This window comes from Pongo pygmaeus, chromosome 18 (assembly GCF_028885625.2).
Source record: "Pongo pygmaeus isolate AG05252 chromosome 18, NHGRI_mPonPyg2-v2.0_pri, whole genome shotgun sequence".
In the NCBI taxonomy this organism is placed as follows: domain Eukaryota; kingdom Metazoa; phylum Chordata; class Mammalia; order Primates; family Hominidae; genus Pongo; species Pongo pygmaeus.
This window is the reverse complement of record NC_072391.2, coordinates 75,660,404-75,682,923: the sequence shown is the minus strand read 5'-3', so window position 1 is coordinate 75,682,923 and position 22,520 is coordinate 75,660,404. Positions and strand designations below refer to the sequence as shown.

At 42.8% G+C, this 22,520-nt stretch overlaps 1 protein-coding gene across 4 annotated transcripts in view; it reads right to left on the bottom strand.

Annotated features, from left to right (window-relative positions):
* The window catches only part of WWOX (WW domain containing oxidoreductase), a 1,116,547-nt gene that overhangs the window by 811,245 nt on the left and 282,782 nt on the right, over positions 1 to 22,520 (bottom strand). For all 4 annotated transcript variants that reach the window (XM_054454382.2, XM_054454386.2, XM_063654112.1 and 1 more), the window contains exon 6: positions 13,272 to 13,360. In XM_054454382.2, coding sequence (XP_054310357.1) covers positions 13,272 to 13,360 — 89 coding nt within the window. The remainder of the gene's footprint in view (positions 1 to 13,271; positions 13,361 to 22,520) is intronic.

Genomic DNA, 22,520 nt, shown 5'->3' with positions numbered 1-22,520 from the left:
CGTTTATGTTTTTCTGAATGACAAGGTATGGAATAGATTCTTCAAAAATGAACACAAGAAAGGACTTGCAATATTAAAAACACAGTGCAGTGACAAGTAGCTCAACTAAAAATATAATCTTCCTTGGGGATTTTCAGCCGGCTGCCACGGTGTAGCACCGCTGATTTATTCAAATGTATATTCAAGTTTTTAGGCTGAGAAGAATTAGCTTCTCAACAATTTACTGGGAAAAGATGGTTCCCATGTTATTAAAATGTGATTTCAGTGTGGTTTTAGCACAGCTTCTCAACATGTCAATTATGTAAGTGTAGATTCCAAAGTGACAATGAGGGTGGTTAGGATGCTAAGAGGAGAAAAACCAAGCTGGATTCATGGGCCAAGTTGAGAAATATAATTGTAAACCACAGAAACTCAAACGCTTTTTCCAAGTCTTACATAAATCGAGAGTTCTCTGAGAGCAACCAAATGTTGAAACTCTGACGCCAGGGATTTGCTGCATTGATGTCTGTGTGGGTGGTCTCACTGCAGGTCAAAAAGCAGGCTTGATAGACTGGGCTCAGAGTTCGCTCCCTGTTCAACCCAAGCAATGCCAGGCTGGCTCGGTCCCATGATCCATATCCACTCCAGGGAAGCCCTTACTCTTAACAGAAGCCCTCACTCTCAAGGTTCATAGATTCCTTGCAAGAAAACCTTTGGGTTATGTGCCTAAAATAACTATTGTTGTAACTATGATTACTTTAAAAGTTGTTTCCCAAGATCTACAAATGTATAGGCTCCATGCCACCCAAGGAGGTATCAATTCAAGATTCTCTGAGAATCGGCACCTTAAAAGTTCAGTTCACCCAACAGTACTACGTGTTTCCATTTTTGTTCCCTCTTCTTCCGTTCCATCCTTCCTCTCTTCCATCCTTCTATCCATCTAGCCAGCCAGCCACCCATCTCCTTCCTTGTACTTACCTCTTCCATCCCCTTCCACCCCCTTCTATCCATCTAGCCAGCCAGCCACCCATCCCCTTCCTTATATTTACCTGTTCCATCTTTCCATCTATCTAGCCAGCGATCCACTCATCCCCTTCCTTGTACTTACCTCTTCCATCCTTCTATCCATCTAGCCAGCCAGCCACCCATCCCCTTCCTTGTACTTACCCCTTCCACCCCCTTCCATCCATCTATCCAGGCAGCCACCCATCCCCCTTCCTTATACTTACCTGTTCCATCTTTCTATCCATCTAGCCAGCCAGCCACTCATCCCCTTCCTTGTACTTAACTCTTCCATCCTTCTATCCATCTGCCAGCCAGCCACCCATTCCCTTCCTTGTACTAGAAGGCAGCAAATGTAATAATTGCAAAGGATGATAAAGATGATGACAATGATGACACAGGTTAAAATTTGCTTTTTTATTAAGTATCAGGTACTACGCTTTATAAACATTATGTTATTGAATCCCCCGAACAACCCAGAGTGGTGTTACTATCCTTTCCCATCTTTGCTGATGAAAGTAAGAATTAGAAAGATGAAGGAATTTGCCAGCGTCACCATCTTAGTAAGTTGCAGCACAGATATTACAAGCTAAGACCAAGATGTATTAGCCAAAGTTTCTGCTCCTCTGGGCTCAGTTTAATGAAGTAACATCAATATAGAAAAAAGCATCCCCAAAGTATTCCATATACAATGATTGGGTGTGTTGCTGATGGTCCAAAAAATAACTCATCAACTGTGGTGCCCGGGTAAGAGCAGGTAGAAGGGAGGCTCTGTAGAGGACATGACACAAGCAATCCATGAATCCAGCTTGGTTTTTTCTCCTCTTGCCATCCTAACCACCCTCACTGTCACTTTGGAATCTATGCTTACCATAACTGACATGATGATGGACAAGTGGGAGAGGAGCCACACAAGCAAAGGCTTGTGTCAGGATCCAGAACGTGAGCAGCAGAGTAGAGAACCCCGGGTTGGGGAAGACATGGCCACAGGTGACAGGCGAGAAGGGATCAGATCCCAGAAGCCTGGGTGGGCCACAGCAGGAAGTGTAGCTATTTGCAGGTCAGACAGCAGGACGTTGCCAAACAGGACAGTGTCAGGGCTGGGTTTGCATTTGAGAGTGATCACACCATCAATTTGGAGGTGTAAATAGCAAAACGACCCCTTGGTCTTCTTCTATCTACTTGATAAGCATCAATGTGAAGACAAGTAGAAAGAAAGGGGAAATGGACAGTGACATTTACAGTAAACGTATAGATGATGCAAATGACAGTCAACAGCTGCCGCTTCAGCTTAAACGAACTCCATGAAGCAGCACCCTCTTGATTGGGTGGAAAATAGTCTGAGTACCCTAACTGAGTGGATGACTTTAACCTCTTCTGACTTTAACCTCCTTTACACATATTTCAGCAAAACGATTTCCCTTTGGTGATAGAAAATTGGCTGAAAGGCCAGGAGCGGTGGCTCACGCCTATAATCCCAGCAGTTTGGGAGGATGAGGTGGGCGGATCACCTGAGGTGATCCTGAGAAAAAGGAAAACTGGCTGAAAGAAGCAACTCCTCCAACCTTGAACTGACCTTCGTAATTGTCCCACTAGGCAGTGGCTGTCCATCATCTATTTTACTCGTGGGACAAATCTCCTTTAGAAACAATGTGTTCTACATGGTACATTTCCCAAATGAGACAGATCTTTCTGATTCTCCAAGCTACTATCCAAGCTGAGCTCAACAGAAGAAGAGATTTTGGACTAAGTTCTAGCCTTACTGCGTACTAGCTAACATGAACTTGGTTGAGGTTCTTAATTCCTTAATCTGTGAAATGTGGTTAATCATTGCACCAGGCTGAACCATTAAACACTGCCATTCTTCTGCCATTTTTTAACCCACCCTTAGAGTCGTTTTAAGGATAAAATGGGATGGTATGTAAGTGCTTAGCTGTACATGACACATGATAAATAGCTGATAAATATTAGCAATTATTATCATCATTATATGGTTCCATACTCCAATTAGTGCTTCAGTATCTTCATTATTTAAACAGCACTTAGTTGTCTTATTGACCTGCTTCCCCATATGGTAATATTTCCAAAGCTCAGCAAAGCACATTGTTCCACTCAAACTCTTCCCTCTTCTCTCAGCCGTGAAATATCATGGGGGAGTTTCTTCAAAGAATTGAAATTAACTATGCACACGACATCGACTCTCAACACTTATTTACCTTGACCAGACCTAACATAACCCATTTTCTAAGAAAAACAGAATATATTTCTCATGATAAAAAAGGGTGCTATTAAAATGAATTTCATTTCAAGGGTCTCTGGGCTACCGTCCAAGGAGTAGTAAACCACAGCTGCCAGGCCAGATACCAAATCCAAGCCACTTCCTGTTCTTTGTAAATAAAGTTTCATTAGGACACAGCCACACCCAGTTATTTATGTGTTGTCTCAGGCTACTTTTATATTACAACAGTCTCATGTAACACTCAACAATGTATTCAACAATGCTTGAATGGTTGCCGCAGAGACCGTCTGGCTGATAAGAGCAAAAATACTTACTATCTGATTCTTTGCAGTAAAACTTTGCCGACGAATGTCTAGTCCAGTGCTTCACATAATCATTATTTAACACCAACAACAATTAACATGATTTGCTGTAGCTAAAGGAAGGACAACACCTTGCATGTGCACTGGTGGGATTGTGAGGAGTTGGAAAAGACAACCCTGGGGTAATTGTATCTACCCTCCAAAGCGTGGTTTTTACTCTCTATGGAAAGGAAGGTTTTTTGTGTCTTCAATTTACATATATCACTTTGATTTCATGAAACATGATAGTGATAGTTAAACCTAGGATTCTGTTGGGAAATCAAAAATGTTTATTTTGTGAACATTGGTGTGGTTAATTCGAACACATTTTCGTTTATGTCTAGGCAGTGATGACTTTTAATATGGCAAAAGGGCTCACTAAGATTTTTTTTTCCCACAAATGTCATGCTAAATGACCCCTAATTGATGTAATAATTATTCTCTCCACCAGAGGTGGGTTTTTGAAGGTTGGCATCATAAAAAGTTATCAAAAAACTGCTAAGCATCACAACTACTGTAAGAAAGAAATAAGGTAGAGGAGATATGAGAAGGCATAAGCTTTATTTCCAATGTCTAGCCAAGTTCCTGGCACTGTTGTGAGTGCTGAATAAATGATGAGGCGAGGGAAAAAAAGTTTTTAAGGAGGTGAGAAAGAAAGCAGGTACAGTGTTCTGGGGTCCCACTGTACTTAAGGATTCCTAGTATTTGCAGTGTGTCCTGCTGTACCTCACTTATCCAGAGTAGGCTGCTTTTACGGCAACTCATCTGAAAAAGATGCCTAAAATCAAGAGGAACAGACGTAGTAATATCAAAGAAAATGGAATCTAAACATTTACTCCGAAAGAAAACTGTGAAGCATCCTTGGGTCCATGGCTTTCCATCAGCGTAAATCAAGAATAACAAAACAGTACCAAAAAAGAAAAAGAAAAAGAAAAAAAAAACATACTCAGTAAAGTAATGAAGTACTTTATGATCCTCAGTAGAACATCACTACAGTAACAATGACTTCTCTTGGCTCTTGTCACCCTAGAGCTTGCAGGCAATGTGAAGCTCATTTCCCTTCTTCTCTTGGTTGCCAGGCATTGCAAAGATCATTCCTGGGCCCAATTTTCCTTTCTTCCTTCCCTTCTTTCTTTCTTCCCTTCTCTCTCTTTTTCCTTTTCTTTACAAGACAGGTTCTGGCTCTGTTGCCCAGGCTGGAGTGCAGTAGCATGATCACGGCAGCCTCCACCACGCTGGCTCAAGTTATCCTTACTTGTCAGCCTCCCAAGCAGCTGGGACTACAAGCGTGCACCATCATACCCAACTAATTTCTGTAATTTTTGTAGAGACAAGGTTTTGCCAAGTTACCGAGGCTGGTCTCAAACTCCTGAACTCAAGCAACCTGCCTGCCTTGGCCTCCCAAAGTGCTGGGATAACAGGCATGAGCCACCACACGTGTCCTCTCATTTTAAACCATTGTGAAAGCCCTTATGAGATCCACACTTCCTCTCTGAGCACATCTATCTCCTTTTCCTGTTTAATTAATTAGTTTTCTTATTTCTGTCTTAAACTCTATATATTCTCAGAAACCTTTCTTAGATTATTTTAGGATCAAGATGAGAAACAAATGCAAATTACCAAGAGTCCCAGGCTCCATAAAGTGAGATGTGTCTGGTAATTTCATGCATTATGGCTATTTTCAACAATCAACAACCTGCAAAGCACTGTGAAAATACACATTACACAGACTTGGAAAGTGAGGCTGAGAGATTTTCAGTCGTTTGACCAAAGTCACACAGCCAGTAAGTGGTAGAGCTGGAAGCGTCAGTTGACCCCCAACACCCATGTTCTTTACAGTACTCCAGGGCATACAGGTTGTTGCCCAGGGGTAGCATACTATGGTCCCTGGCCAATCTGGCCCATTGTCTGTTTTGTAAAGTTTTATTGGAACACTGCCATGATAATCCATTTGCACACTATCTATGGCTGCTTTCAGGCTACCATGGCAGAAGCAAGCAGTTGCGACAGAGATCTTAATAGCCTGAAAATTCTCAAATATTTACTCTCTGGTCCCTTACAATCAGTTTACCTACCTCTGCCCTTTATGGTCATACTTTGATGCTTTTGGGAAGAGAGTGTATAATCTATTTCAGAAATATTTTTCAAAGTATTATATAAAAAGACTGAATGCTGAAAAAGTTTCAGAAGGAAAAATTTACTTAGGAGGGAAGCATTCTTCCCTGATGTTTCTAGATACACCAAGTATTTCACAGTATGATTTTTCAATGCCTTAGGATGGAAAATGTATGGGACAGAAAAAAATTTAACTTGTAGACTTTTCAAAATTTTCCTAAAAAAATCATAATTAAGAGCTAGATTTAGAGCATTCATTACAGCAAAAAACTGCCTCTGTTTTTCTTTTCTTTGGGTTTTCATACTGTGTAGAGAAGCAAAGCAACGTGATCTTCTGTTAGGCAAACCAAGAATGGATTTCTCATGTTGAGCCAAGAGTAATGCAGATATGTTGGCTAAAACATTATTCTTAAAACTGAGCTAGGGAGAAAAAGAAAGATTAATATGTAATTTACACGTTGGTCTTCAGGGTAATTTATCCCACAAAATTTGGAATTTATTTATGATTTATAGCCCACCCACTTCCATAGATGGATTTGAGACAGCAAAATTTGGAATATGAATCCAAGAATATTATATCTGCGATTAGTAGATTCAAGTTCTGAAAGTAATTTAGCAGAAAATGAAAATAAATAACCTCGTTAAAGATTTTTTTTTTCCTCTCAAATGTTTAAGAAGTAAAGCAAGGATAGAAAACCACTATTTTAACCTTTTTTTTAATTTAAAAAACACCACTGTTCTATATTATCTTCTAAGTGAGACAAAGCTTAAGTATAATTTCTTTAAATTATACTGGAGACAGAAAGTTCAGAAGAGACATAAAAATCCATGATCAAAAATGAAGTTCTAAAAATGTTTGGACTTGGGTAATTATTTTAATATGAATTTCCTATCAATTCCAGAAAGAATCAAAACCCTTGGTCAGTATTATACAAGCTGACTGGCAAGGGAAATCTAAGTAATAAATATCTCAGGTGTCGTCACCAACTGTTTAAGTTCCAGGATTGCAATTCAGTTATCTATTTTATCAGGGACATATGGACCTATAAACCATTTTTTAAAAAAATTTTATAATATAGAGACAGCATCTCACTACGTTGCCCAGGCTGGTCTCATGTTTCTGGGCTTAAGCAGTCCTCCCACCTTGGCCTCCCAAAGTGCTGGGATTATAGGCATGAACCATTGTGCCCGGCCATAAACCATTTTTTGAAGAAGAAGTATTACAGAGCACTTCTCTCTCTAGGAGCTGTTAACTCTTCCAGGCCCTGTTCAAAATATGCACTTTTCAGTAAACTAAGCAGCTACCGCTAGGAAGGAAAACACGCAAAGCCATCATAAAAACATACTGTTATTTCTCAGTCCGTTTCAGAAAACTCCAATATTTGGTCTGAGTGATTAGAAAGGGTCCCAGCTCTTCATACTCCTATGGACACCACTGCTGCCAGGCAGTGGGAAGTCTGGCTCCTCTCCAGGGATGCAGTTTAAACAAAAATATCCCTCACAAGCCAGTTTGGGTGGAACTTACCACAGGCTTTGGTTTGGAACTTTCCAGTAATGCCCAAAATAATTTGACCCGAGACACACTGGCCGATGACCGCCGCTACCTCTAACTCTGAGGAGAACTTTCTGGAAGCAGGCTGAGGCTTCCTGGGCTGACCACCCAGAAAACTGAGTGGAGAATAACAGAATCAATGAATGAAAATGGGAGTGGGTAAACAGAGAGCGGGCAGAGGAGTCAGGAGGTCAGGACATGCTGGGCCTGAAGAAAACTGGCTTTGGCGATCAGGCCTGTGGGTCCTCTTGGACGATTACACCACTGCCTCTGAAGTATTCTTACGAAAACATTAAACACAAAGTTGATTGAGTCTCTTGAGTTATCTACCCTTTCACGGGAAACTCAGGAGACAAAAGAGTATGTTAAAAGACACCACAGAGATGCAATCATCAAAGTACAGACTGCAGAAATCTCTAGAGCAGCGGTTTCCAATTTTTTTTGGCACCAGGGACTGGTTTTCTGGAAGACAATTTTTCCATAGACTCACAGGAGTGCGGGTGGCTTTGGGACGATTCAAGCGCGTGACATTTATTGTGCACTTTATTTCTATTATTATTAAGTTGTAATATATAATGAAATAGTTATCCAACTCATCATAATGTACAATCAGTGGGCGCGCTGAGCTTGTTTTCCTAGAACTAGACGATCCCATCTTGAAGGTGATGGGAGGCAGTGACAGATCATCAGGCACTAGATTCTCATAAGGAGCACGCACCCTAGATCCCTTGTATGCGTGGCTCACAATAGGGTTTGCGCTCCTATGAGACTAATGCTGTTGCTGATCTGACAGGAGGCGGAGCTGAGGCAGTAATGAGAGTGACAGAGAGCGGCTCTAAGCACAGATGCAGCTTCATTTGCTTGCCCACCACTCATTCCCTGCCATGCCACCCACTTCATAACAGGTCATGGTTCCGCTATTGGTTTGTGGCCTAGAGGTCAGGGACCCCCGCTCTAGAGAACACCCTGCTCCTTTAAATATGTTGCATTAAAAGAAATTTTTTTAAGGAAGAAAAAAAAAAGGAGAGAAAACCTATAGATTAAAAATGCATCGACCTTATTTGAATCCTGATTCAAACAAATTAACTAAGAGAAAGAGGGAGGGAAGAAAAGAGGAGGGACAACAGAAATGTTTCTGGTTTTACATTGTTTTTTAGCCACTAAATTTTGGAGTAATTTGAGACAGAGCCTCACTCTCTCCCCCAGACATGATCTCAATTCACTGCAACCTCTGCCCACCCCAGAGTTCAAGCAATTCTCATGCCTCAGCCTCCTGAGCAGCTGGGACTTCAGGTATGCATCACCATGCCCGGCTAATTTTTGTATTTTTAGTACAGATGGAGTTTCGCCATGTTGGCCAGGCTGGTCTCGAACTCCTGGCCTCAAGCAAACCACCAACTGCGGCCTCCCCAAGTGCTGGGATTACATGTGTGAGCCACTGTGCCTGGCCAGAGTAATTTCTTACTCGGCAATACATAACCAATACAGAAATCCACACTGAAATTCCTATGACTGAAGCGTGAGAAGTAACAAAAAGTCGTTTTGGATTCAGAGAGATTTGGGTTCAAATTCTGGATCTCCTACTTGCTCAGGTTCAGAAAGTTTCTTAGGCTCTCTGCACTGCAACCTCATAATTTGTAAAGTAGGGATAATCATGCTTAAGTGTCCAGGACTCTTATAACAAATTAAAGACAGAATACATGTATATAAGTGCTTAGCACATTGCCTTGCACAAAACAAACAACAAGTTGGCAAGCAGCTATTGTTTACATAATCATGGTTAGGAGGGCTCCCTCTACAACAGCCTCCTCTGTACCCTCTCCTCCCAGCACCCAGAATAAAAAGAAGATATCCAACAAGAGGCTGATCCCCATCTCCCGCAGAAGGCAGATGGAGGGTGGTTCCACAGTACAATAAGCTGCTTTTCCCACCAGTGTTTGTACTACGCATCTGTTTCTACCTTTTCTTCTCTAAGACTACACAATATGCTGCCTATCCCAGTGTGAAGAAACACTTGAGCTGGAGCCTGGACCAAGGGAATACACACAGGAACTCAGAGCCTGATAATACTCTGGCTTGATCGCATACAGGCTTTGAAACGGTATATTAAATAAGAGCATCCACATGGAATTTAAATTTAAGGGATTTTTTCCTCTCCTCGATGCAACAGCACGAAAAGAGATTGGTTCTGAACTGGCAGCCTTTCTTTCATTTGTTATTATGTTTTACACACAAGGAAATTTTAATGTCTGAAGATGGGGGGTGATAAGAATAGAGTTACATGTTGTTTCTCTGTCAGCCTAGTCACCAGCACTTAAATTCACTTGACAGTTCTCAGAATCGAAAGACCTGCAAGTACTAAACTGTCATCTGCCTATCCATGAGAGATTTCACTTTGGCAGCATTTCAGAAGTAAAATCTCTCGCTTTTTTATGCATATTTTCACTACCACAGTATTTCTCTAAGCCATGTAAAATCCTGTACTCTCCTGGGACACAAAGAGGTTTGTGCTACAGAGGGCTCTAAATGGCAAATCACCCTTGTTTCTCAACCTAGAAGTATTTTCTAAAAACTCAAAGTCCTGTGCTAACATCTGGGATTAGGGCAAAATGGGTGAGAGTTTCCTCCAAGGTTTTGAGCTTGGTGATTACAAAAGGCACTTGAACTTGATGATTTCCCAACTACTTAATGGTTAAAAACTAATGGTCCAGTTAAGACGTGGAAGATGATCCTATTATGTAACAGTTGGCTCTCTTCAGCAAAGCTGCTCACTTCCAACACATTCTGACAGAGGAACTGGAGAAAGTTATTCAGCGGCAGTGAATGTGAGATCTCGCATGCTATGAGGGAAACAACAAGAGGTAGACTGGAGTGAAACCCCATGCCCGTCACCAACCTGCAAAGTGACCCTGCGAAAGTCACTCACATTCCCTGAGTCTGTTTCTATCACATTTAAAATGAAAGGGTCGGGCACGGTGGCTCATGCCTGTAATTCCAGCAGTTTGGGAGGCTGAGGCAGACAGATCACTTGAGGTCAGGAGTTGACTAGCCTGGCCAACATGGTGAAACCTCATCTCTCCAGAAAATACAAAAATTAGCTGTGTGTGGTAACACGTACCTGTAATCCCAGCTACTCTGGAGGATGAGGCATGAGAATCACTTGAACCCGAGGCCAGAGGTTGCACTGAACAGAGATTGCACCACTGCACTTCAGCCAGGGCAACAGAGTGAGGCCCTGTCTCAAAAAATAAATAAAAAATAAAATAAAATGAAACGGTATAGTATGGTGGTCAAGTTGGAGCCCTGGAGAGGCTAAATCACCCCTCTACCTACATTCTACATGCCTTGGATAAATTACTTGTCCTCTCTAGCCTCACTTTCCTTATCTGTATAGTAGAGATATTAATAGCATCTACTCCCAAGGATTGCTTTGAGAATTGAATCACAACATACATGCAAAACATTTTCCACGTATGGCCCATAAGCCCTCAGTAAATGAGCTGCTACCTCTGCTGCTGTTCTTGTCATTATCATTCCTCCCAAACCACAGACAGATGAGTTTGAGGAGTCAGCCATCCATAATAGCTGACAACTGAGGTGATAGCTTGTGTGGGTTACTGTGGCTTCCAGGGCCACCACTCTCTTCCCAGAGCCCAGAAGAATGCCTGGGGCTTTAGAGGTGCTCCTGAAATGTGTGTGAAGTGAAGGAACAGGTGGATAAATGAATGATGAAGCAAATCAGTGAACAAATGTCTCGAATGCTAGTGTCGCAGCCTGTTGAGGTGCCTCTTGATAGTTCTGGCAAAGGGTGGCAGCTACTAACAGCCAAGCGCTGCAAAGCACACACACAGGAGGGCTCTCTCAGATCTGGCTGGCTGGGGGATGTTATCTCACTGTTCCTACAAGCCAGCTTGGGGTCTGCACTTAGGGGATGTTGCAACTCTCACTAAGACTCTGACTCTGATGTAGACCTCAAGGACTTGGGACACTGGCTTACTCCAGCAAGAGCCTGAGAGAGTCTACTTTTTTTTTTTTTTTTTTGAGACACAGTTTTGCTCTTGTCACCCAGACTGGAGTACACTGGTTCAGTCTCAGCTCACTACAACCTCCACCTCCCAGGTTCAAGCAATTCTCCTGCCTCAGCCTCTCGAGTAGCTGGGATTACAGGCATGTGCCTCCCTGCCCAGCTAATTTTGTATTTTTAGTAGAGACGGGGTTTCACCATGTTGCCCAGGCTGGTCTCGAACTCCTGACTTCAGATGATCTGCCCACCTCGACCTCCCAAAGTGCTGGGATTACAAGCGTAAGCCAGCACGCCAAGTTGAGTACAAACATTTTTTTTTTTTTTTTTTGAGACTGAGTCTCACTCTGTCACCAGGCTGGAGTGCAGTGGTGCCATCTCGGCTCACTGCAACCTCTGCCTCCCAGGTTCAAGCAATTCTCCTGCCTCAGCCTCCCAAATAGCTAGGACTAGAGGTGTGCACCACTACACCCAGCTAATTTTTTATATCTTTAATAGAGATGGGGTTTCACCATGTTGGCCAGGATGGTCTTGATCTCTTGACCTCATGATCCTCCCGCCTTGGCCTCCCAAAGTGCTGGGATTTCAGGCATGAGCCACTGTACCCAGCTGAGAGCAAACTTTTTAAATCTAATAAAGTAGAGTGGCTGGGTGTGGTGGCTCTTGTCTGTAATCCCAGCACTTTGGGAGGCCAAGGTGGGTGGATGACCTGAGGTCAGGAGTTCGAGACCAGTCTGACCAATGTAGTGAAACCCTATCTCTACTAAAAATACAAAAATTATCAGGCCATGGTGGCAGGCACCTGTAGTCCCAGCTACTCGGGAGGCTGGGACAGGAAAATCGCTTGGGCCCAGAGTGGGACGTTGCAGTGAGGCGAGATCATGTACTGTGCTCCAACCTGGGTGACAGAGCTGTGCAAGGAGAATTGGATACTAGACAGCAGTGTGGTGTCAGCTCCCCACAGGGCCATTTGAATATCTGGTGTAAGATCCCTTCCCTCACATCCTTCAGCTGCTTGGAACACTGCGGAACCAATGTTCCCAACAGAGCCTAACCCAAAGGCAGCTTGTCATTTATGAGAGTTCTCCACATTCAGTGGTTCTGGTGCCTCTTGTGTAATTTTCTTATCCTTGGCACCACCTGTGCTATTATTAACTTAATCCTCATGTTTGAGTCAAGTCACTGAAAAAAAATAAATGAAGTTATTTATTAATGAAATTCAAACCTCTATGTTAAATGAGAAACCAGGATTGCCTGCCCTAAATATGAGTAAAAATAAACACTTGGAAACAAAGTATCGTAATTAGTGTAGCTTGCCATGATAGCTTTCCTTAGCTCAGGGTTTCAGAGTTTGAGGCCTCCTGTCTGTCTCCCCACCCCCCCTTCCACTTCTCTCCCTTTCTCCTACAACCTTCTCTGTTAGAAAGGGATGCTAGCATATGATAGCATCAAAATATGCTAGGCCCTAACTAAGGCTTTCTCCAACTAGAATTTCGAAAGACTGAAAAGGATGAAAAAAAAATAAATAGAAGGAATGTGAGTCCATATTTTTTGGAACCACATCCATGTACCACATCGAATCATGGAAGGCTTTACAAACTGGAGGTCTTTTGGGTGCTTGGATTGTCAACCTCCCTGCCATACTGGATAACTGAGTTTACTTGTTCCTGAATGCAATTTAAATATACTCTTACTCGATTCTGAAATACACTGCAAAAAATCTTATAATCAGGATGCATCTTACTATTGCCAAGCTTTTATTAGCCACTTTTACTAGTGCTTTAATAGTGTCTTCTCTTTTGGTATCTGGGAAGCTGTTATCAGATTGATGACACATCTCATAATGAAGGTGACTGTGAGTCAAGAAAATATGGTTCACCTTAACAGGGCCAATATAAATGAGCCTCCTGTTTGGACACCAAGACAACACAACAGCCTTGCGTTCTCCCAATTGTGTTCATCTGATAAAGATATTACAATAGCAAGAAATTATGATCTATAACCCTCCACTGGAACACTCACACATTCTTGGCCTTGAATGCTTCAGCAAAATGCTGCACGCTACGGAGCAGAGCGAGGTCCAGGGTCACTGCTTCTACCTTGGCTTTATGCTGGAATGAGAGAAAATAAAAAGAAATGATAAATAACAGCAAGTTTAGTTCATGGTATCAAGTTACAGTAAATGTGTTATGGAACATGTCGGAATTCCCCTGTTTAATATAAGGCGCCCAGAGAGAATATAAATCATCAGAATGAATGGAAGAACAGGGCTTTTACTGCCAAGTTCGGGGAGGATGTGAGGCTGGGATTCTGCTAAACCTACAGGCCGGGGGGCAGGGCCGGGGGGTGGGTTGTGCTGTGTTTCAGCCACACAGAAGAGGCTGCAAAGGGAGTTCGGGCTAATGTTATCTCCTCTCAATCTGCATCCTAAAACGCTGTAAGGAGGGGAACACATGACAAGGCCCGGATCATGGAAAGATGCAGTGGACAATATCTTAATTTCAAAAGCTGCCATCCAGGTTCTGAAATATCTCCACTAAACCTGCATCAAAAATCAAAGACAACTCCTTTATAGAAAGTACAAAAGCAGAAAGACTCATTTATACCAATGGATTCTGACGGACCTCGATCCCAAAGACAACACCCTGGCTTAGTATACCCAGAAAACTCTATCAACAGGTGGAGTACATGCTGGTGACAGGAATAATAATGGTAATAATGGCTACTGTGTATTCAGGGCCTGCCACGGGCTGGCACACCATCTCACTTAAGGCTCCTAACAACTCAAAGACAATGTTTTCTCCATTTGACAATGCAGCATCTTACAAGAGATCACAGAGATGAGAAGTTGAGTACAAGAACTGACCCCAGTCAGTCTGATAAAGAAGCCCAAGTTCCCTCCTGGCAAGAAACTAGGAGAACTGGAGAGGTCAGGATGTGAAGCAATGGTGTTCCATTGGCCATGTTCTTCGTGGCATCATTCTGCAAGGACAAACCTCCGGGCTGCCCCTCCCACTAGTCTTGTGTGTATGGGCCACTCCAAACTTTTAAATCTGGGTGCGCTTCAGAGTGCGAGATTAAATACTATCACTTCTTAGACCTAGCTCCTTGAAAGGACGAAAAGCCAAGAACACAGGGCCACCTGCCTATTCAAATAACAAGAGTCCCGTAAAACAAACTGTTGACTTGGGAATTCTAGTCTAGACTGTGATGCTTAAGTAAGATTAAGGAGGATAACATGATACCTTTAAGGCTATGAAGGGAGATGCAAATGGCACTGCTGAGAACATCCTATACCCTAAGTGTCCTGTTCGGGGACGGACAGGAGCTAGGCTGAGACGTTCAGTGTATTTGCAGCCGGTTTATCTTGGCCGCCAAGTCCTGGGCTCTAACCCAAGTCCTAAGCTTTGAGCAGTAAACATCAGGCAGTGACAGCTAGAAAACACACTCATTCTGGACCATTTAACACTGTTGAGCCTCAGTTTCCTTATCTGTAAAAGATGAACATTAGTCATCTACTCATAGGTTTGTAAGGATACATGTTCATAAGTTCCTAACATCCTGTCTGGAAGACAAAGTATCTAATTAATTTAACTAGCAGAGAAGATGTCTCTTGTGCCAAAGTCTTGTCCCGGTGCCACTTGGCAATAAATGGTAGTCTGGGTGGGTTACAGTCCAGCACACTGGATAGATGGATGGCAATGATGTCCAAAGATCCTCCCTGAAGGCCACATCAGACCAGATTACTGAGGGAAGGATCCTAAAGAATCCAAGTCATGCCTGCTAACAAAGCCCTGTGCTTTTGTGTGTTTGTGTGTGTGTGTGTGTGTGTGTGTGTGTGTGTGTGTGTGTATGTGTGTGTGTTCAGATGGAGTCTCACTCTGTTGCCCAGGCTGGAGTGCAGTGGCACGATCTTGGCTCATTGCAACCTCCACCTCCTGGGTTCAAGCGATTCTCCTGCCTCAGCCTCCCGAGTAGCTGGGACTACAGGTACGTGCCACCACACTCAGCTTATTTTTGTATTTTTAGTACAGACGGGGTTTCACCATGTTGGCCAGGATGGTCTCAATCTCTTGACCTCGCGATCCACCCACCCTGGCCTCCAAAACTGCTAGGATTACAGGCGTGAGCCACCGCACCTGGCACAAAGCCTAGTTTTAAGGAAAAGTGGTAGGAAAGTGATGAAATTATGTCCCCAAACCCCAACAGCACATCAGTGGTGGAGGCAAACTGGTCAACACAGATTTAAATTCCTGGTCTTGGTTAACAGCGGCAGATGCCAAAATGTGCAGATTTTGGAACGAGGAGGAGAAACATGAACCTGATCTAAGAAAAGGGGAAAATGCCAACACGTGGGTTGTTAGTTTCCTACCTTCAGGGAATAATAGAGCTAGAGGGTCTGCTGTAAGGTGAGGCCACATCCCTCCTATAAAGAGGGAAACTGCCACCAAGAAGACTGAAGGCATGTGAGTGAAGTCACACCCTGTGAAAGGTGTGGACCTCCAGATGAGGAGCAGAATCCCCACAAGCTGTCTGAGTAACTGATATTTATCTGATGATTAAAAATCTTTTCAAAGTGTAAAATGTGTCAATACCCCACAGAGATGCTCATGCCTCATAAACACAACTACTTGACATTCAGAGTCAGCAAACAAAGTGACCTTTAATCCTCATCCTAAGTCCTCTGGTCCCTGCCTCCTTTTACTTGGAGCATGACACTCACTGCCACGTGGAGAATGTGAATGTATCACTGGAGGAAAGGCAGAGCCATTCATTATGTTGCGGAGGGGGTGGTAAAGAAATTATTCTGCTCAGCCAAACCCCCAGTAGAAACCCCAAGGGATATGCAGACTACATATTATAAAAACGCATGTCTGTATTTCCCCCATAAAACAGGAAGAACATTCCCAGATGGCGACCCCAAAGCAGTATTTCAACAAAAATGATAGCACAGCCAACTAGCCCATACAGTCTTCTCTATAAGTAACGTACAACTGCTAAGTTTTCTTTTTGTTCTCCTGCTTCCCTTCAAAATAAAGCACAGAGCTGCCACTACCAATAAGAAGAAAATCAGAACATACACCTCTACGGGAAAAAAGGGTCACAAGTCATCAAGTAGTTCAACAGACTAATCCACAAGCTGTGGGTTACTAGGCTCCTGGGGATAGTGATTCAAGTCCACACACTGTTATTCAGGTGATTCGCTTGCCCTAGGAATCAGGTTTCCCGTTTCTGCTACCAATCCTGAGAAATGGAGAGAAACTGGAGGCAACACAGTAAGTCCAGGAGAAGGAAAATGCAGCCTTTAAATTAGGGTGTGCATATGTGTTTATGTGTGTGTTGGTGGTTTGCACTTCTGATTGTCTAACAAACTTAGTAGCTTTATAGAAATGTTTGTAGTGGGACACACTCTAAATAAGAAGGTAGTGGCTGACAGATTGCATACGGAATCCCTTTTTGAGGGGTGAACTGCTGATTGTTAGGTGAGGACGAGAGACTCAATCTGCCAAGGTGAGATTTCCTGCCAGGTCTGGCAGTGAATCTGCAACTGACCATAATTCACTTTCTTGGTTTAACTCATGATCTTTTTGTTGTTAACTTTTATTTGAAACTACTTATAGATGCACAAAACATGGCCAAACTGGTACAGAGAACACCCTATACCCATCATCCAGCTTCCCCCATATATACATCTTACATACATACAATACACTGGCAAAACCTGAAAATCAACATCAGCACAACACAATTTACTAGACCACAGTCATTACTGGGATGTCACCTGATGTGGTTTGGCTCTGTGTCCCTACCCAAATCTCATATTAAATTGTAATCCCCAATACTGGAGGTGGGGCCTGGTGGGAGGTGATTGGATCATGGGGCTGGTTAAAAATGGTTTAGTGCCATCCCCCTAGTGCTGTCTTGTGATCCAGTTTGCCTAAGATCTGCCTGTTTAAAAGTGTGTATCATCTCCCCCTACTCGTCTTCCTGCTCCCGCTAAGATGTGCCGGCTTCCTCTTGGCCTTCTGCCATGATTGGAAGTTTTCTGAGGCCTATCCAGAAGCAGAACATGAACACACAACAATGAGCCAATTAAGCCTGTTTTCTTTATAAATAACACAGTCTCAGGTATGTTTATATAGCAGTGTGAGAAAGAACTAACACAAGTTGAGATGCGTTTATTTTCTTTGCTATACCTTTGTGCATAATTCTAAGACATTTTATCATGTGTATGTATTCATATAACCATCACCACATTCAAGACATAGAACTGTTCCATCACCACCAAGCAAACCATGACTTTCATCAGGAAGTGTTAGAATCAGCACACGCCACCTAGAACATGAAAAGTTCAGGCCTCATTCAGTCACAGCCTGCTCTCTTCACTGGCAAAACCAACCCTTTAGTACGTCAGAGTGGCCAGTAAGACGTGGTCTGAATTCCTTAGCATTGCTCACAAGATCTTCTGCATCAATCAGGATGTGCTTCAGTAAGGAACAACTCCCAAATCTCCATTAATTAGAACAATCCAGAATTATGACTTGCTCACACTTCACACTCATTGTAGGTCAGTGGGCCCAGCTGACCATGGCCAGCCAGGGACCAGGTGGACGGAGCCTCTGTCGTCTATAACATCGCCAGCCTCTATGGCATGTGGAAGGCAACGTGGTGAGTTGCACATGGCATCTCAAAGGCTTCCACTTAATAGTGACTGGTGTTGCTTCTGCTCACATTTCCTTGACAAAGTCACATGGCTGTGTTAGCTTCCAGAAGGTGCAACATGCTATGCGTCCAGAAAGAGGAGAAATAAAAACAGACAGTGAGGAACAACAACAACTAACTCAGTCCATGACATGGTCCCTGTCTACCTCTCTGGGCTTGTTTCAGGCCAACTCCTACTTCACACTCACATCCATTATAAAAAAAAGTCACAAAGACATATGAATATGGGCCATATAAAAAAGCATCTAAAATATAACTGGCTGGGCATAGCGGTGTGCACCTGCTACACAGGAGACGGCAGCAGGAAGATCACTTGAACCTGGGAGGTCGAGGCTGCCGTGAGACGTGATCGTGCCACTGCACTCCAGCCTGGGCAACAGAGCAAGACTGTCTGAGTAAAAAAGGAAAAGAAAAAAATCCCACCACCATAAAATAAACTTCTAGCCTTCCATATATCCCTCCTTCCTTCCCACCTATATGTCTATCCATTTATCTTCCCACCTACCTATCCATTCATCCATCCATCCAATCATCCATCCTCCCATGCTTGTTTAACCAAAAGAGGTTCACTCTGAGATCACTGAATCTTGAAATGCTGTAAAATGGCTCTCAAAATTTTCCTTCCCCAAATCCTCATTCTTCCTTCTGATCACACCAGTACAAGCTTATCTCAGGCAAAACAGAAATGTTAATGTATTTTAAATTATGTATACAGACTCTACTACCCATCATTTTAAAACAGAGCCACACAGGTGGCATCCCACATGTGAAGCATGAGGCAACTTCTAGGTAGCTCAGAAGCCCACCTGCTCCCAACATGCAGGGCTCAGCCAGAAAGACATAATCAAACAACCCAGATGCATGTCTCCCATTTCCCTCGGATACAGGGGCACTCATCGGTAGCACAGTTCACTGACACCTTAATACACTAAGTCTTCTTTATCTATTCTTTATATATTCTAAAACCTGTGTTAGTGACTCGAGAGTCTGTAAGTGTGGAATCAAACGGGTTTCTTGTTGTTATGCAACAGTGATCTCTAGTATCATTCTATGACTATAAATTAGCCATGTGTGACTCTGATGCGATACTGCCTGAAACCAAAGAAACCATATGGGGAGTGTGTGGTATTTAAACAGAGAAATGGGGAGATATGGTCATCTGCAGCAAAGACACAAAGACACCAGAGCCAGGCTGCCCTGGAACCACAGCCCAGCATGTCCAATACACTGGCAACTTGACTTCAGGGAAGCTACTGGAATGTTCTGGGCTTCAATTGCCTTAGTTATGAATCAGCATAATAGTATTGCCTTCTATGGTTAGAGTGAAGATTAGATAGATTGAATATAAGGTATGAGCCACACAATGGGCTCTCAAAATATGCTATTATCATTATTTTGAAGGCCACTGCTAAAATGTGATGCCCATTGTTTTCCAATAATAATGCATTTTAATACCTGTGGGTCTCCCTTGTTTTCTTTTTTCAGGGAGTGGTTTGGGGCTGGGTAAGTTACTGCTTCTTGTGTATTTAGTTTGCTCCTCTGCGAAGTGAGAGTAATAACAGCACCTGCCCTATGGGGAAGTGAGGCAATGTATCTAAAGCGGTTGGAGCAGAACATGATGCCTGATCAGTAGTTCATAACTCTAGATCCTTATATTGTGATTGTGTACTGTTTTAATCATCGTGATCATCACAACGCATAAGATGTGGTGGTCACCGCTGAATGGGTGATAACCCATTCAGCCCTATCCATAAAGAGTGCAGTTCTTCACTCTTCACGGATAGGGCTGAATGGGTCATCACTGGCCAATGATAAAAGCCATCTCAAAATAATGACCATTTCAGTCCTTGCCTCACAGCAGTTATTTATCCCTATAGCAACTTTGAAGGGTGCAGTCACTGTCATCCACCTATTTCACAGATGCAGAAGTTGAGGTTCAAAAGGCTCGTGCACAGCTGCAAGATTTCAATCACTATTCCATATTCCATGAATCCACACAATGTACCGGTCCTCTCATCCCCCAACCCTCCTTGCCCCTTAGAAGCCCTCATGGCAGCTGAGACACAGACCAGGAGAAACCATCAGATCTGTAACTGCCTCATGCTGTCCTGATCTTGGTAACCTGGTAGCCCAAATACACTTCTCCCGTTTCCCTCGGATACAGGGGCACTCATTGGTAGCACAGTTAACGGACACCTTCAATACACCAAGCCCCAAATAAGGGAGAAAACATTTACAGGACTAAATTCATGTATTTATTAACACTGCCTCTAAAGTTAACTGCGTTTTCCAGATTCAATCTCCATTTTCTTCTTTCCTCTCCATCATTCCACCACTTCAAAGGCAACGTCTTATACCTACATTATGCTTACCAACAATGGGAGGAGAAAAAACATCTCAAGGAAATAGGCCTTTAGAACATAGGATAAGAATAATTCTAATGATCAAACCTAGTTTTCAAAACCACAAATTATTACTTTACAATCATTTGTAAAGTATTACAATTGTAAATTGCCTAGGAATTAGCTGGGAGGGTATCAATGAGTTCGCTCTCCTATCCCACTTCTCGCCATAGCAAACCGAAGTAGTTGGTCTGCGGCCCAAACTGTTGGGTCTTACTGAGCATGCTTCAAAACACTCCCGTCTCATGCATGTGGGCCTTGCGTTCTCCACTTACCTCCAACAAAAGAATCCCTGGCACACACTTTTGGCACATCTAGCAGCACAAAGCAGCAGCTCTTTGTTATGCTGTGTTGAAAGCATCATCACTATGTGGGTCAAATAAAGGAACACATCGGTACAGTGGCTGGAGATGGAAGAAGCCCAGGTACACTAGATGGCTGTGCTGAACGTGGCCTCCATTATATCCGGAGGAAATTCTCTTTTAGCTGGGGGACTTGTCATATGCAACTGCAGAGACAAGGGTTGCTGTTTACAGGGAATTAGCTATTTTGTGATCTCACTTCAAGGTACCCATCGATGCTGATTGGATGGCTATGTATCTACCCCTCCCTTATACATACAGAAAAACTTATTTCCAGAATCTCATTCACAAAGCTCTCATTTGCATGTATTTATTGATCATAAAAGCAACAAAAATAGTAAGCACCGATGACATGCTTGTTTTCATTTAATAGTGACAGCAAATATCTTTTGAAGCATCTATAATTTTCCCCATTTTGCAGATGAGAAAACAGAGGCTGAGTGACGTTAAAGTGGCCAAGCTAGTAAGACACAGATACACATTTCCAAATGAGATGTGGCTGGTTCCAATGCTCATGTCGTCACAAGACTGCCACACTGGGCTGTTCCCCTGTCGTCATATTCTTCAATACGTAACACCGGGAAGCTCTGAAGACATTAACATCATCTATATATTCTTATTTGTGTCTGTTTTATATCATATTTATTTTACCCACTTAGAATTTACAAGAGAAGTGTTACTGCTGAAGGAGAAAATGTAAGCACGGCAATAATCTATACTCAGAGCTTATTGCTAATGGCATCCTGCAAATTCTAATCCAATGGGCCTTAATTGCATTATGCTGATGTCTCTCACCCTTCCGCTTTACATACTCTCAGTCCTGATTTTATGTTCTAAAACCTTAAATAGGAGCTGTGACATTTACAACAGCAAGAGACACTGGCGTTGAGCATAGTATTGACATGACATTATTCACTGAACTACAATAGAGATCTAACTCAACTGGTTTAATAATTCATCAATATCGTATGTGGGACTTCATAACACTAATTCCTCTAGTATTATTTAAGCGATGGTAATGGTGGCGATGGGTGACTGCATCTTCACTGGAAAATGCATGGAGACACAGTTGCTTTCATTGACTAGTGATTCTTGTATCTCTTAGTCAAACCTGAAACAGCATCGTGTGCCAGTCTAATGGGGAGTTTGACCCATCTTTGCCAAGCCTGAAGATGAAAAGTATGCCCTCATAAATGTTCTTTCTGATAGGATTCACAGGAAAGGGGAGTTTGAGAGTCTCTTCACTGGCTTGACACATTTTATCACTTTGCTTTTAATAAACAAACACTCTTGGAGATGATTCCACATTTTAAAATACAGAACCACACCAAAAATGATCCCTGGCAAAACCCTGGATTTCCTTCTTTTTTGGCGGGGGGCGGGGGGCGGGGGGCGGGGGGCGGGGGCCGGGGGGAGCCCCGGGGGGATTCTTGAAGAACAGAGGCTGAGTTTGCCATTCCTAACCCTTCAAATCAACCATCCAGCATCAACCTTCACTCCAGGGCCCTCCACCAGGTCCCCTTCCTACCTCCCCCTGCCAAAATACACAAACATCCCTAATAAGAAAATGATGACAACTCTTCCTTCATTACATACAGGCCAAAATTTTTGCCTTGTGCTGCTGAAACTCAATTTATAAAATAACCGTGTCAATATCTATAGGTAATTCTGAGTCTATTCAAGGAGAAATTGCACCAGATAACAGCTTATTTAATTTAGTATATGAGTTGCGTGCCATGGAAAGCAAAACTATTAAAAATGCTTAGACAGTAATTGGCAATATT